Source organism: Coregonus clupeaformis, chromosome 36 (genome assembly GCF_020615455.1).
Source record: "Coregonus clupeaformis isolate EN_2021a chromosome 36, ASM2061545v1, whole genome shotgun sequence".
Taxonomy (NCBI): domain Eukaryota; kingdom Metazoa; phylum Chordata; class Actinopteri; order Salmoniformes; family Salmonidae; genus Coregonus; species Coregonus clupeaformis.
The window spans coordinates 33,113,785-33,127,482 of record NC_059227.1 but is presented as its reverse complement, the minus strand read 5'-3'; the positions used below and the strand labels follow the sequence as shown (position 1 = coordinate 33,127,482).

General features: G+C 44.6%; 1 protein-coding gene across 1 annotated transcript; it reads left to right on the top strand.

Annotated features, from left to right (window-relative positions):
* The first annotated feature begins 5,428 nt into the window (after positions 1–5,428).
* LOC121552449 (hippocalcin-like protein 1) lies at positions 5,429–8,943 on the top strand. Its single transcript, XM_041865384.2, has 3 exons — positions 5,429–5,812; positions 7,512–7,617; positions 7,904–8,943. Exons 1-3 carry the CDS (start codon positions 5,435–5,437, stop codon positions 7,999–8,001), a joined length of 582 nt encoding a protein of 193 aa, XP_041721318.1. The 5' UTR covers positions 5,429–5,434; the 3' UTR covers positions 8,002–8,943.
* Positions 8,944–13,698: the final 4,755 nt, after the last annotated feature.

Below are 13,698 nucleotides of genomic sequence, written 5' to 3'. Positions count from 1 at the left end.
ATGTCATAGCTTTTTTAGGAAATATTAACGGATTTATAAAAAAAAAACATTGGGAGGATTATGGTTGAAGATATTGCATCATATTCTAGCAGATACTATCACATTGTGTCATATTCTACACAATAGTATTTTTTTCTCAAGTCACCTGTCATTTATTTGGAGACAACAGAACAGGATGTTCAGAATGTATCAGGTAGAACTAGTACTAGAATGAACACTTTTCTATCAAGTAGAATACAGAAGTGTGTCTGCGGTTCTATGTGCTCCATTTATATCTGCAATGCTTTGAATGCTGTGCCCAGTTGGAGATGTGCCCCAGTTGGGTAGTTACTGCCTCCTCCCTTGCATAAGTCAGCCTTAGCACCATGGTGTTGCCGTGGAGACAGGTGTGTCAAGGGACTCTACTCCTGCTACAGTTCATGCTTTTCTGACACTGCCTCAGTAAACCTCACACTCACAGATGGAAGTGAGAATGGTTTGGAAATGCCTTTCCCCCTCCTCGACCAAATACTGGGTCATCTCCTGCCCGAGCTTTTCTCAAAAATCTCATCACAGCCAACTTTGACGGAGAGGTGTGACTGAGTCACTTTGAAGGTAATCCTCCATATAGCAGTTCAGTTCACTAGTACACATTTAATTGAAGCCCAATCAGCTTCACAGCATGCTACGGTAATGAGATTTTCAATGACAGTATGCTGTCTAGCTGGGTTTTCTCTCCCCAAGCATATCACATGTGATGGATTGGCCATTTGCATTCCCAGCAAAACGCTATGATAAATACAGACAACCCAAATAATATTTTCTCAGTCCAATCCATCTCTGGAGCAGTAGTCAGTGATGGGAAATGTCTATGTTGACGCCCCCTGACAGACATCATTTAATGGAGCGCCATTGCCAACAATGCTATTCTGGGGGGATACTGGGAACAGCCTGCTGTTTGTTTTGACTGTGATCATCTGGTTCACTGCAGCCGGAGAAAGATGGTGCTTTGTGTTGGGGGGAATCTTTTGACACCAGTCAGGGTCTCCCTCGTCATGTCATGATGTCACTAAGCCTGCCTGAAGGGGATGGGGTTTCCCCCGGCATGTGATGATGTCACTAAGCCTGCCTGTAGGGGATAGGGTCTCCCCCAGCACGTGATGATGTCACTAAGCCTGCCTGTAGGCGATGGGTTCTCCCCCGGCACGTGATGATGTCACTAAGCCTGCCTGTAGGCCATGTGTAAGATAATGAGCTCCACAGCAACGGTCGCCGACACTGGGATAGGGGTTACTAGAGTCATGTTTAATGTATGATTTACTGGACATGATGACTTGATACATACCTTTAGAAATGGAAGTGTGTTTGTAAGCCAGAGAGTGGAACTTTCGGGGGGTCAGAGGTGGGACAGGACTCCCAGTTGGCCTTAGGGCAAACACATTGTGTGAGTGTGTGGAATCTGGAAGCTGTGTGAAACATTTTCATTAGCCACAGAAGCCAGTGGAAAAAGTGGAACAATGGCAGCCATGGTTATTGGGTACAGGGTTGATAGGGATGGGGGCAGGGCGGCTTCTACAGACTACAGTAAGTGGTAGAGCCAAAGCAACAAGGGAAAGACTGTTGCCGTGTTACGAAGAGGAAAGGCAGACATTGGCTGTGTCCAAATTGGCACTCTTTTCCTATGTAGTGCGCTACTTATGACCAGGTTCCATAGGGCTGTGGTCAAAGGAGTGCACTAGGCCTAAATAAGGAATAAGGTGCCTTTTGGGACGCAGGCATTGAATGTGAAATAATAATCTCATGGGGCTGCTCATGGTGTGAACGTGCTGAGAAAGGAATCTAGGCTTAATATGGGAAAACCAGTTTCACAATCTTAGAACATTGGCCTAATGGATGTCACTGGAGGTCATATGTGAATTTAGTGAGCCCTGTTATTTTCCCCCAAACATATCAAAAGCGTGGTTCTATCAGCATATGAAAACACACATACTAAATAAAAAAAACATTGAATTGAGGCAACAAAAAAAAGCTTCATCTTACGACAGATAGCGCAATGAACCGTCTGCACTTTGCATAGGAGTGATGCCACCTGCTGTAATCGCTTCTGGAACGCAATGGGGAAAAATAACACATTTTAAAAGACTTAAAGGGATAGTTCACCCAAATTACAAAATGACATATTGGTTTGCTTACCCTGTAAGCAGTCTATGGACAAGGTATGACAGCAATCCAAATAGCACCAGTCAGTAACATTTCCCACCATCTCCACCATGATAAAGTCTACAAGGAGGAAGGGAAGCTTCATTATACCTCCGCCTTCATGCCATAAAAACGGACAAAGACAAACTGCAACTCGCTGACGTGGTACCGCACTTGACTTGATGCAATTTCTCGTGGTAAATGCTGCGGATGTTGGCTCAAACTAATAACCTGTTAAATGCACGTTGCGGTTTGTTTGAATCACGGCCAAATACTTTCTATACACAAGAAAACAGGGCTAGATTGCCATTCCAACTGCTGTTCACGGCATTGAATACATAATTTGAATTGCCAGTATTAGGCTGTGGTTCCAGCTGTGAAAACACCTGTCAAATGTAATGCTTTGTGACTTGCCAAGCACCAGACTGGGTAGATATCAGCCACTGACACAGGATGTGCATGACTGCCATTTTGTATAACTTATTGTTCTAGGTCATCTGTGAGGACATCCACACAGCTTACAGTTCTGTGTTGCTCCTTTTCAGTAGGACATCCGCAAAGGAAGACATTGCTTTTAACAAACACATGCCCATCCTTCACTGTGTGTAAACCTGCATTGCTATACAGCAAATTTTCATCTTAAAAAAATACAACATGACATTGTTGCAATGGTGTTGTGCTATATAATGCATTATCATACAACTGTATGAGACAGTGGTTACTTCATGGGCGTCTATTGGAGTGTAGGCTACTAAGTGGTTTTCTACGGAACTTTAAAATTAGAAGAAAGAAAATTACAGCAGTTTTTATCCCCAGCAGAATGGAATGTTTTTGGATGTCTTGTGGGTTTGTGTGCAGGGAGGGAATAAATAGCAACGCCTGTGTTTATGTCTGACCTGGTCCTGCCAAGCACAGTGAGCTGGCGTGGAAAACCGTCCATGTGACCATATGACCCAGTCCAGGGGAGGCGCTGCCTGTTGCATCCTGGGGCCAGGGGGTGTGGTCGGGCTCTGGATGGGTGTGTGCGTGTGTGTGTGTGTGTGTGTCTGTGTCTGTGTTTGTGTGTGTGCGTGCATTCGTGCGTGTGTGTTTGTGGCTGTGTGCGTATGTGTTATGATGTTTCATTCCCAGCCGTGTACAGCTGTAAACCAAACTAGGGCTGGTGGTGGTGTCACAGGGAGAGTGTAGGCTACTCCTAATCCACTCACCCCCTTAGAGCTCCTTTTACATTGTGACTCAGATCAAGGAAACTGCAGGAAATTACATTAAGGTGTGGACACATGATTCTTTCCGAGACGAGAGGCCTTTCTAGAAGCCTGTTAGAGCACAGTCACAAGCCCAATTAGGTTCTGTCCTCCGCTACTGTCTCTGGTATAATCTGTCCTGTGCCAATAATCTCAGAGGACAGAGAGAAAGAGGGGTAAACGGAGAGAAACATAGAGGAAAAGAGAAAGAGAGGTAAAGAGAGAACAGGATCATATGACCTTTTCTCTCTCTGGCCAATAAAAGCTTTGTGGGTAAAGCGGAGGGAGTGGGAGGGTTATATAACGTGTCATTAAATGTGTGCCATGTGCATGAAGTCACCTCAGCTCCCATGGTATAGCCTACCCAGAAATTAGGGTTTTCGTTTGATACACTTTTTCCATTGCAAGTTCTCTTTCTCTCTCTCACACACACGGACGCTTGCACACCACGCACGCACACACACACATACACACTTTTACAATGATGCCCTCAAAACGCCCCAAGAAGCCCCCTGCTGCGGCTCATTTCTTTCAATTGTCCCAGTAGGCTGTCTAGCTAGGTTATCTCTGTGAATCTGTGTTAAAAAACGAAAAACAGGACCAATATGCTGTGATGTCAGTTACCCTGTTATTCCCCTCTTTTTCACACCTTCTTTCTCTCTCTCCCTTACTCTCTCTGACACACACACACATACAGCTGAAAACCCCTGCCTGTGTGTGTGTGACCGCCCCCCCACATGGCCTAACCTAGTTGCCTGGATTATCTAATGGTTGCCTGGCTTCTGAGGTAACAACCTTAGCTTCTTGTGCCGTGCTGACCTTTTGAGAGACGAGACTGACGTATTGAAGCCTAGAATGCTCAGCCACTCTCCCTCCACCGCATGACGAACGGTCGATCAATTCTCACCGCGCGAGGGGATTAAAATGGTTTCCTCGGAGACCAGATCTCGCCCTCCCGAGTGGCACTCGGAACATCTCAATTGTCATCTTATCAGTATCACTCTGCCACTGCTCATAGGCTGTTCAAAGCCTCTACGATCAAACGTTATAATAACCATCATTCAGTATGAGTCAACATTGGGCTGTTTGAGGTGGTTCTTCTACCTCACGAGTTATTACGCAACATCCAGACAGTGCGGTTTTGATTAAACCAATTTATCTCTGGTGTGTTTCACTTGATGTTCCTAATGAGAGTGTTCCATCTCCCGTAGGAACAGAGGAAGAGGACACAGATCGAGCAGCCAGCCAGCCAGCAGACAGACATCGTGAAGAGAGCAGAAGGGGACCTGCAGCCAGCAGACAGACAGACATCGTGAGGAGAGCAGAAGGGGACCTGCAGCCAGCCAGCCAGCAGACAGACATCTTGAGGAGAGCAGAAGGGGACCTGCAGCCAGCAGATAGACAGACATCGTGAAGAGAGCAGAAGGGGACCTGCAGCCAGCAGACAGACAGACATCGTGAGGAGAGCAGAAGGGGACCTGCAGCCAGCCAGCCAGCAGACAGACATCTTGAGGAGAGCAGAAGGGGACCTGCAGCCAGCAGACAGACAGACATCGTGAAGAGAGCAGAAGGGGACCTGCAGCCAGCAGACAGACAGACATCGTGAGGAGAGCAGAAGGGGACCTGCAGCCAGCCAGCAGACAGACAGACATCGTGAAGAGAGCAGAAGGGGACCTGCAGGCAGCTAGCCAGCAGACAGACATTGTGAGGACAGCAGAAGGGGACCTGCAGCCAGCCAGCCAGCAGACAGACATCTTGAGGAGAGCAGAAGGGGAGCTGCAGCCAGCCAGCAGACAGACTGACATTGTGAGGAGAGCAGAAGGGGACCTGCAGCCAGCAGACAGACAGACATCGTGAGGAGAGCAGAAGGGGACCTGCAGTCCTGCGTGGTACAGATCAGGTCCCAAGATTAGCAGCACAGTTGACTGTGAGAGAGGCTACACATTTCATTTCACCTTAATTTAAGCAGGAAAGACCCTTGAGGTTCTAAACTTTATTCCAGAGAGGCAATCATGGGGAAACAAAACAGCAAACTGCGTCCCGAAGTGCTGAACGACCTGCGCGAGAACACAGAGTTTTCCGACCACGAGCTTCAGGAGTGGTACCGAGGCTTCCTCAAAGACTGCCCCACGGGCCACCTGACCGTCGAAGAGTTCAAGAAGATCTACGCCAACTTCTTCCCGTATGGCGACGCTTCCAAGTTCGCCGAGCACGTCTTCCGGACATTTGACACCAACGGAGACGCCACCATCGACTTCCGGGAGTTCATCATCGCGCTGAGCGTCACGTCGCGCGGCGGCCTGGAGCAGAAGCTGCGCTGGGCCTTCAGCATGTATGACCTGGACGGGAACGGCTACATCAGCCGGGCTGAGATGCTGGAGATCGTACAGGTGAGTTTTAGTCTACCAATGAGGCAAGGTGGTTCCGATGGCTCAGTGAACTTTCTCACCAAACCTTTGAGGGGTTTTCTGTTGAGTGTCTCTACAGGAACAGCCAAATAACCCATTCTAGTTCTAGGTAGTAGCACCTTTTATTCTAACAGTACATGGTGCTGGCAGTACCAGGGTTGTGGGTGTGATTCCTGCATGCACCACATATTCTGAATATGTGTCATTGTCAATGTTGATAGTTCTGTCTGTCGCTTTGGATAAAAGCGACTGATAGATGGCCATATTAATGGTAGACCCAGCGATATGACGTTGCATGCACGAAGTAAGGACAATATCCGGTCAATATCTGCAACAACTAATCACGAATCACGAGGCTAAACTTCTTTGATGTTCTGATCCCATAGCTTAGATGCAATAATTTAATAACCAACGTTTTGACAGACAAGCTGTCTTCATCAGGGTGAAGACAGCTTGATGAAGACAGCTTGATGAAGACAGCTTGTCTGTTGAAATGTTGGTTATTAAATTATTGCATCTGAGCTCCTAGAGTGTGAGGCTTTCCTTTTCTTTCTCAAGTGTTCTACTCCGCTAGCCAGCACCTCTCCTAAACAGGTGTTCTACTCCTCTAGCCAGCACCTCTCCTAAACAGGTGTTCTACTCCGCTAGCCAGCACCTCTCCTAAACAGGTGTTCTACTCCTCTAGCCAGCACCTCTCCTAAACAGGTGTTCTACTCCACTAGCCAGCACCTCTCCTAAACAGGTGTTCTACTCCGCTAGCCAGCACCTCTCCTAAACAGGTGTTCTACTCCTCTAGCCAGCACCTCTCCTAAACAGGTGTTCTACTCCGCTAGCCAGCAACTCGCCTAAACAGGTGTTCTACTCCGCTAGCCAGCAACTCGCCTAAACAGGTGTGCATTTCTTTCGCCTCCAGATTGATCCCATAGCTAACACATTGTAGCGTGAAGCGCACCCGTGCACATGTGCAGATACTCTGTGTGACTGTGTGAGAGCAAAGTCTTGCATCGCGCTCATCTCAATATCTGCGGTGCTGCTCGTTGCAACGTCATCTCGCTGAGTCTACCTTTAAATTGCCATACTTTACTTTTCACAGTGGATTCAAAAGACCTCCGACAGGATCTCTCTCGCTCTCCTATTTACGACTTTTCTTTTACTGTATATATCTAATGACTGATGTGTTCTTTATTACTCACATCCGTGATCTCATCAACATATTTTCACCACAAGTCATGAACATTGGCTGCTACTTGTTCTCCTTTTATTATCCTTTATCAACATGGTCATATTTGCTCTCCCCACCATCGTGGCCTGAGCAGCCTGTCCCGTATCAGTGTTGGCTCAGGCGATTGTGTGTGGTGCTGATACAAGCGAACCTGAATAAACAAATTCCCTTGTTAAAGTGTCGTCAGGCCATATGTTCCTGTCTCATTGGTGTTTGGCTCAAATGCCTTGTTTTTTTAAATAAAGCTAGAGACCCCATGACGATTTTTCCAGGTGGTAACCTGACTGCAGAATAGTTCCATTCTGACAGAGAATATTGTATTATTTTCTAAAGGCACTATTTGGGATTTACCCTGCTGTTTAATGGTCAGACATTGATTCTTGAAGAATGTAACTTTTTAATTCCTTATGAGCTTAATGCAACTGTTTTGCCCAATATACATTCTTCTTCCTTCCGCAGGCGATCTACAAGATGGTGTCCTCAGTGATGAAGATGCCAGAAGATGAGTCGACTCCGGAGAAACGGACAGATAAAATCTTCAGACAGATGGACGTAGACAACGACGGTGGGTTTTTCTTTGTTTTTAAACATCTCATTCTTCGACTTGTTCTAGTGACATAATTTACAGTGCAAACTTGAGTCCACTGTCGCCCGTAAAAACCCTGAGCCTACAGTATGTCTTGAATTGGTATTTCACTTGAGCTCTTATGTGCTATGTCTGTGTTTTCAAACAGTATGGATTTCGGGTGACCTCGTTCAGAAGTTTTTGCCTGCTGCTGTGCAAAAATTTAGATTTCTGGTGTTTATAGTGTAGTGTGTGTTGCTTACCTGGGGTCTCTTCTGGACTATAGGCAAACTCTCTCTGGAGGAGTTCATCAAAGGTGCCAAGAGTGACCCTTCCATCGTCCGGCTCCTGCAATCTGACCAGGGGACCTCTCGCCAGTTCTGAAGACAGATAAACAGACACACACACACAGTTCTGAAGACAGGAAAGTGGAGAGATCTCTGTATCATCCCCCATCCAACACACACATACACACACACAGTTCACACACAAGAAAGAGGTGGAAGAGGCACAGTTGTCATTACAACACCCATATCAGGCAGCCATTTTACATTCTCTTATTCCATGTCTTGTTGTTTATCATCAGTAGTTCCCTAGCCTGATCCCAGATCTGTTTGTTCTCTCTTTAGCATGGAGTTGGCAAGACAGCGCAAACAGATCTGGGACCAGGATAGCAGTTTCCCATATCCCAATGCAGCAGTCTCAAAATGCATTCTACAGCTATGAATGTTTTGCGTCATGAAACATCACATTCTACACCCAGAGTATACACCCACAGTACCACTGATAGACTCTTATGACATTTCCTTGTAAATGTTTTACTGCTTAATGTTCTTTTTGCTTGCCTTACTTTAGTCAAAGTGAAGTGCCATATCTTAATATTTGTACTGAATGTATTATTACACTTGTAAGTATTATGACTTTTTCCCCTGACGTGTCACGGTAAGAGGAAATCCACCAATACCAATATTTTCTACATCAGCTATGGCGGCAGGTAGCCTAGCAACTAAGAGCGTTGGGACAGTAACCGAAAGGTTGCTGGTTTGAATCCCAGAGCGGACTAGGTGAAAAATCTGCCGATGTACCCTTGAGCAAGGCACTTAACCCTAATTATCTGCTAAATTACTGACATGTCAACCATGGGTCGTCTCATTGCAACATTTACTCTGAATGTGATATTAGTTAGGGACATTCAAAAATAATTACAGTTTTTCACTTTAACTATGTATCGTTTCTGCAGCACAGGAATTTTGAAAATGAACGTTTTAATGCCCCCAACTGTACAGGAAGTTCCAGTGATGTTGTATTAAAACCAGTATCTTGTCATCTTTTGCAGTCACTGGTTTGTTTAGCTCCACAGCGCATGATGCCAACAGAGTGGATTATCACAGTTCCCAATAAGAAAACACTTTGGGGAAAAAAAAAACTAGAGCAACTTTATCTGTTGTGTTCACTTCACAGACGTCTTTATGCTGAAAGAAAGAAGAAGAAAAAAAGGTTCTGCAATGCAAACCTCGCTTCACTGATATGCTGCTTTTACGGTTTGTGTAGCTAGAATGTCATGAGTACAGTGGGTTAATTCCAATTGCGGGCGAATAAGGTAAAAAGTACGGATACACGCTTGCAGTCTAGTTAGAGGGTTAGAGGTTCACTACAGTCTAGTTAGAGGGCTAGAGGTTCACTACAGTCTAGTTAGAGGGTTAGAGGTTCACTACAGTCTAGTTAGAGGGTTAGAGGTTCACTACAGTCTAGTTAGAAGGTTAGAGGTTCACTACAGTCTAGTTAGAGGGTTAGAGGTTCACTACAGTCTAGTTAGAGGGTTAGAGGTTCACTACAGTCTAGTTAGAAGGTTAGAGGTTCACTACAGTCTAGTTAGAGGGTTAGAGGTTCACTACAGTCTAGTTAGAGGTTCACTACAGTCTAGTTAGAAGGTTAGAGGTTCACTACAGTCTAGTTAGAGGGTTAGAGGTTCACTACAGTCTAGTTAGAAGGTTCACTACAGTCTAGTTAGAGGTTCACTACAGTCTAGTTAGAGGGTTAGAGGTTCACTACAGTCTAGTTAGAGGGTTAGAGGTTCACTACAGTCTAGTTAGAGGTTCACTACAGTCTAGTTAGAGGGTTAGAGGTTCACTACAGTCTAGTTAGAGGTTCACTACAGTCTAGTTAGAGGTTCACTACAGTCTAGTTAGAAGGTTCACTACAGTCTAGTTAGAGGTTCACTACAGTCTAGTTAGAGGGTTAGATGTTCACTACAGTCTAGTTAGAGGTTCACTTCAGTCTAGTTAGAGGGTTAGAGCTTCACTACCTTCTAGTTAGAGGGTTAGAGGTTCACTACAGTCTAGTTAGAGGGTTGGAGGTTCACTACAGTCTAGTTAGAGGGTTAGAGGTTCACTACAGTCTAGTTAGAGGGTTGGAGGTTCACTACAGTCTAGTTAGAGGGTTAGAGGTTCACTACAGTCTAGTTAGAGGGTTAGAGGTTCACTACAGTCTAGTTAGAGGGTTAGAGGTTCACTACAGTCTAGTTAGAGGTTCACTACAGTCTAGTTAGAGGTTCACTACAGTCTAGTTAGAGGGTTAGAGGTTCACTACAGTCTAGTTAGAGGTTCACTACAGTCTAGTTAGAGGGTTAGAGGTTCACTACAGTCTAGTTAGAGGTTCACTACAGTCTAGTTAGAGGGTTAGTGGTTCACTACAGTCTAGTTTGAGGTTCAATACAGTCTAGTTAGAAAGTTAGAGGTTCACTACAGTCTAGTTAGAGGGTTAGAGGTTCACTACAGTCTAGTTAGAGGTTCACTACAGTCTAGTTAGAGGTTCACTACAGTCTAGTTAGAAGGTTCACTACAGTCTAGTTAGAGGTTCACTACAGTCTAGTTAGAGGGTTAGAGGTTCACTACAGTCTAGTTAGAGGGTTAGAGGTTCACTACAGTCTAGTTAGAGGGTTAGAGGTTCACTACAGTCTAGTTAGAGGGTTAGAGGTTCACTACAGTCTAGTTAGAGGGTTAGAGGTTCACTACAGTCTAGTTAGAGGGTTAGAGGTTCACTACAGTCTAGTTAGAGATTCACTACAGTCTAGTTAGAAGGTTCACTACAGTCTAGTTAGAAGGTTCACTACAGTCTAGTTAGAAGGTTCACTACAGTCTAGTTAGAAGGTTCACTACAGTCTAGTTAGAGGTTCACTACAGTCTAGTTAGAGGTTCACTACAGTCTAGTTAGAGGGTTAGAGGTTCACTACAGTCTAGTTAGAGGGTTAGAGGTTCACTACAGTCTAGTTAGAGGTTCACTACAGTCTAGTTAGAGGGGTTAGAGGTTCACTACAGTCTAGTTAGAGGTTCACTACAGTCTAGTTAGAAGGTTCACTACAGTCTAGTTAGAGGTTCACTACAGTCTAGTTAGAGGGTTAGAGGTTCACTACAGTCTAGTTAGAGGTTCACCACAGTCTAGTTAGAGGTTCACTACAGTCTAGTTAGAAGGTTAGAGGTTCACTACAGTCTAGTTAGAGGGTTAGAGGTTCACTACAGTCTAGTTAGAGGGTTAGAGGTTCACTACAGTGTAGTTAGAGGGTTAGAGGTTCACTACAGTCTAGTTAGAGGTTCACTACAGTCTAGTTAGAGGTTCACTACAGTCTAGTTAGAGGTTCACTACAGTCTAGTTAGAGGTTCACTACAGTCTAGTTAGAAGGTTAGAGGTTCACTACAGTCTAGTTAGAGGGTTAGAGGTTCACTACAGTCTAGTTAGAGGGTTAGAGGTTCACTACAGTCTAGTTAGAGGTTCACTACAGTCTAGTTAGAGGGTTAGAGGTTCACTACAGTCTAGTTAGAGGGTTAGAGGTTCACTACAGTCTAGTTAGAGGGTTAGAGGTTCACTACAGTCTAGTTAGAGGTTCACTACAGTCTAGTTAGAGGTTCACTACAGTCTAGTTAGAGGGTTAGAGGTTCACTACAGTCTAGTTAGAGGGTTAGAGGTTCACTACAGTCTAGTTAGAGGGTTAGAGGTTCACTACAGTCTAGTTAGAGGGTTAGAGGTTCACTACAGTCTAGTTAGAGGTTCACTACAGTCTAGTTAGAGGTTCACTACAGTCTAGTTAGAAGGTTAGAGGTTCACTACAGTCTAGTTAGAAGGTTAGAGGTTCACTACAGTCTAGTTAGAGGGTTAGAGGTTCACTACAGTCTAGTTAGAGGGTTAGAGGTTCACTACAGTCTAGTTAGAGGGTTAGAGGTTCACTACAGTCTAGTTAGAGGTTCACTACAGTCTAGTTAGAGGTTCACTACAGTCTAGTTAGAAGGTTCACTACAGTCTAGTTAGAAGGTTCACTACAGTCTAGTTAGAGGGTTAGAGGTTCACTACAGTCTAGTTAGAGGTTCACTACAGTCTAGTTAGAGGTTCACTACAGTCTAGTTAGAGGGTTAGAGGTTCACTACAGTCTAGTTAGAGGGTTAGAGGTTCACTACAGTCTAGTTAGAGGGTTAGAGGTTCACTACAGTCTAGTTAGAGGGTTAGAGGTTCACTACAGTCTAGTTAGAGGTTCACTACAGTCTAGTTAGAGGGTTAGAGGTTCACTACAGTCTAGTTAGAGGGTTAGAGGTTCACTACAGTCTAGTTAGAGGGTTAGAGGTTCACTACAGTCTAGTTAGAGGTTCACTACAGTCTAGTTAGAGGTTCACTACAGTCTAGTTAGAAGGTTCACTACAGTCTAGTTAGAGGGTTAGAGGTTCACTACAGTCTAGTTAGAGGGTTAGAGGTTCACTACAGTCTAGTTAGAAGGTTAGAGGTTCACTACAGTCTAGTTAGAAGGTTCACTACAGTCTAGTTAGAAGGTTCACTACAGTCTAGTTAGAGGGTTAGAGGTTCACTACAGTCTAGTTAGAAGGTTAGAGGTTCACTACAGTCTAGTTAGAAGGTTAGAGGTTCACTACAGTCTAGTTAGAGGGTTAGAGGTTCACTACAGTCTAGTTAGAGGTTCACTACAGTCTAGTTAGAGGTTCACTACAGTCTAGTTAGAAGGTTCACTACAGTCTAGTTAGAAGGTTCACTACAGTCTAGTTAGAGGGTTAGAGGTTCACTACAGTCTAGTTAGAGGTTCACTACAGTCTAGTTAGAGGTTCACTACAGTCTAGTTAGAAGGTTAGAGGTTCACTACAGTCTAGTTAGAGGGTTAGAGGTTCACTACAGTCTAGTTAGAGGGTTAGAGGTTCACTACAGTCTAGTTAGAGGGTTAGAGGTTCACTACAGTCTAGTTAGAGGTTCACTACAGTCTAGTTAGAGGGGTAGAGGTTCACTACAGTCTAGTTAGAGGGTTAGAGGTTCACTACAGTCTAGTTAGAGGGTTAGAGGTTCACTACAGTCTAGTTAGAGGTTCACTACAGTCTAGTTAGAAGGTTCACTACAGTCTAGTTAGAGGGTTAGAGGTTCACTACAGTCTAGTTAGAAGGTTCACTACAGTCTAGTTAGAGGGTTAGAGGTTCACTACAGTCTAGTTAGAGGGTTAGAGGTTCACTACAGTCTAGTTAGAGGGTTAGAGGTTCACTACAGTCTAGTTAGAGGGTTAGAGATTCACTACAGTCTAGTTAGAAGGTTCACTACAGTCTAGTTAGAAGGTTCACTACAGTCTAGTTAGAGGTTCACTACAGTCTAGTTAGAGGTTCACTACAGTCTAGTTAGAAGGTTAGAGGTTCACTACAGTCTAGTTAGAGGTTCACTACAGTCTAGTTAGAGGGTTAGAGGTTCACTACAGTCTAGTTAGAGGGTTAGAGGTTCACTACAGTCTAGTTAGAGGGTTAGAGGTTCACTACAGTCTAGTTAGAGGGTTAGAGGTTCACTACATTCTAGTTAGAGGTCATAGCCGTGCATGAGCTCTATCTGCTTGTCATTTCTCAACACAGTTACATGAATAATAATGAATAATAATAATAATATGCCATTTAGCAGACGCTTTTATCCAAAGCGACTTACAGTCATGCGTGCATAAATTTTTGTGTATGGGTGGTCCCGGCGATCGAACCCACTACCTTGGCGTTACAAGCGCCGTGCTCTACCAGCTGAGCTACAGAGGACCACATAATGACATAATAATGAAACAGTAAC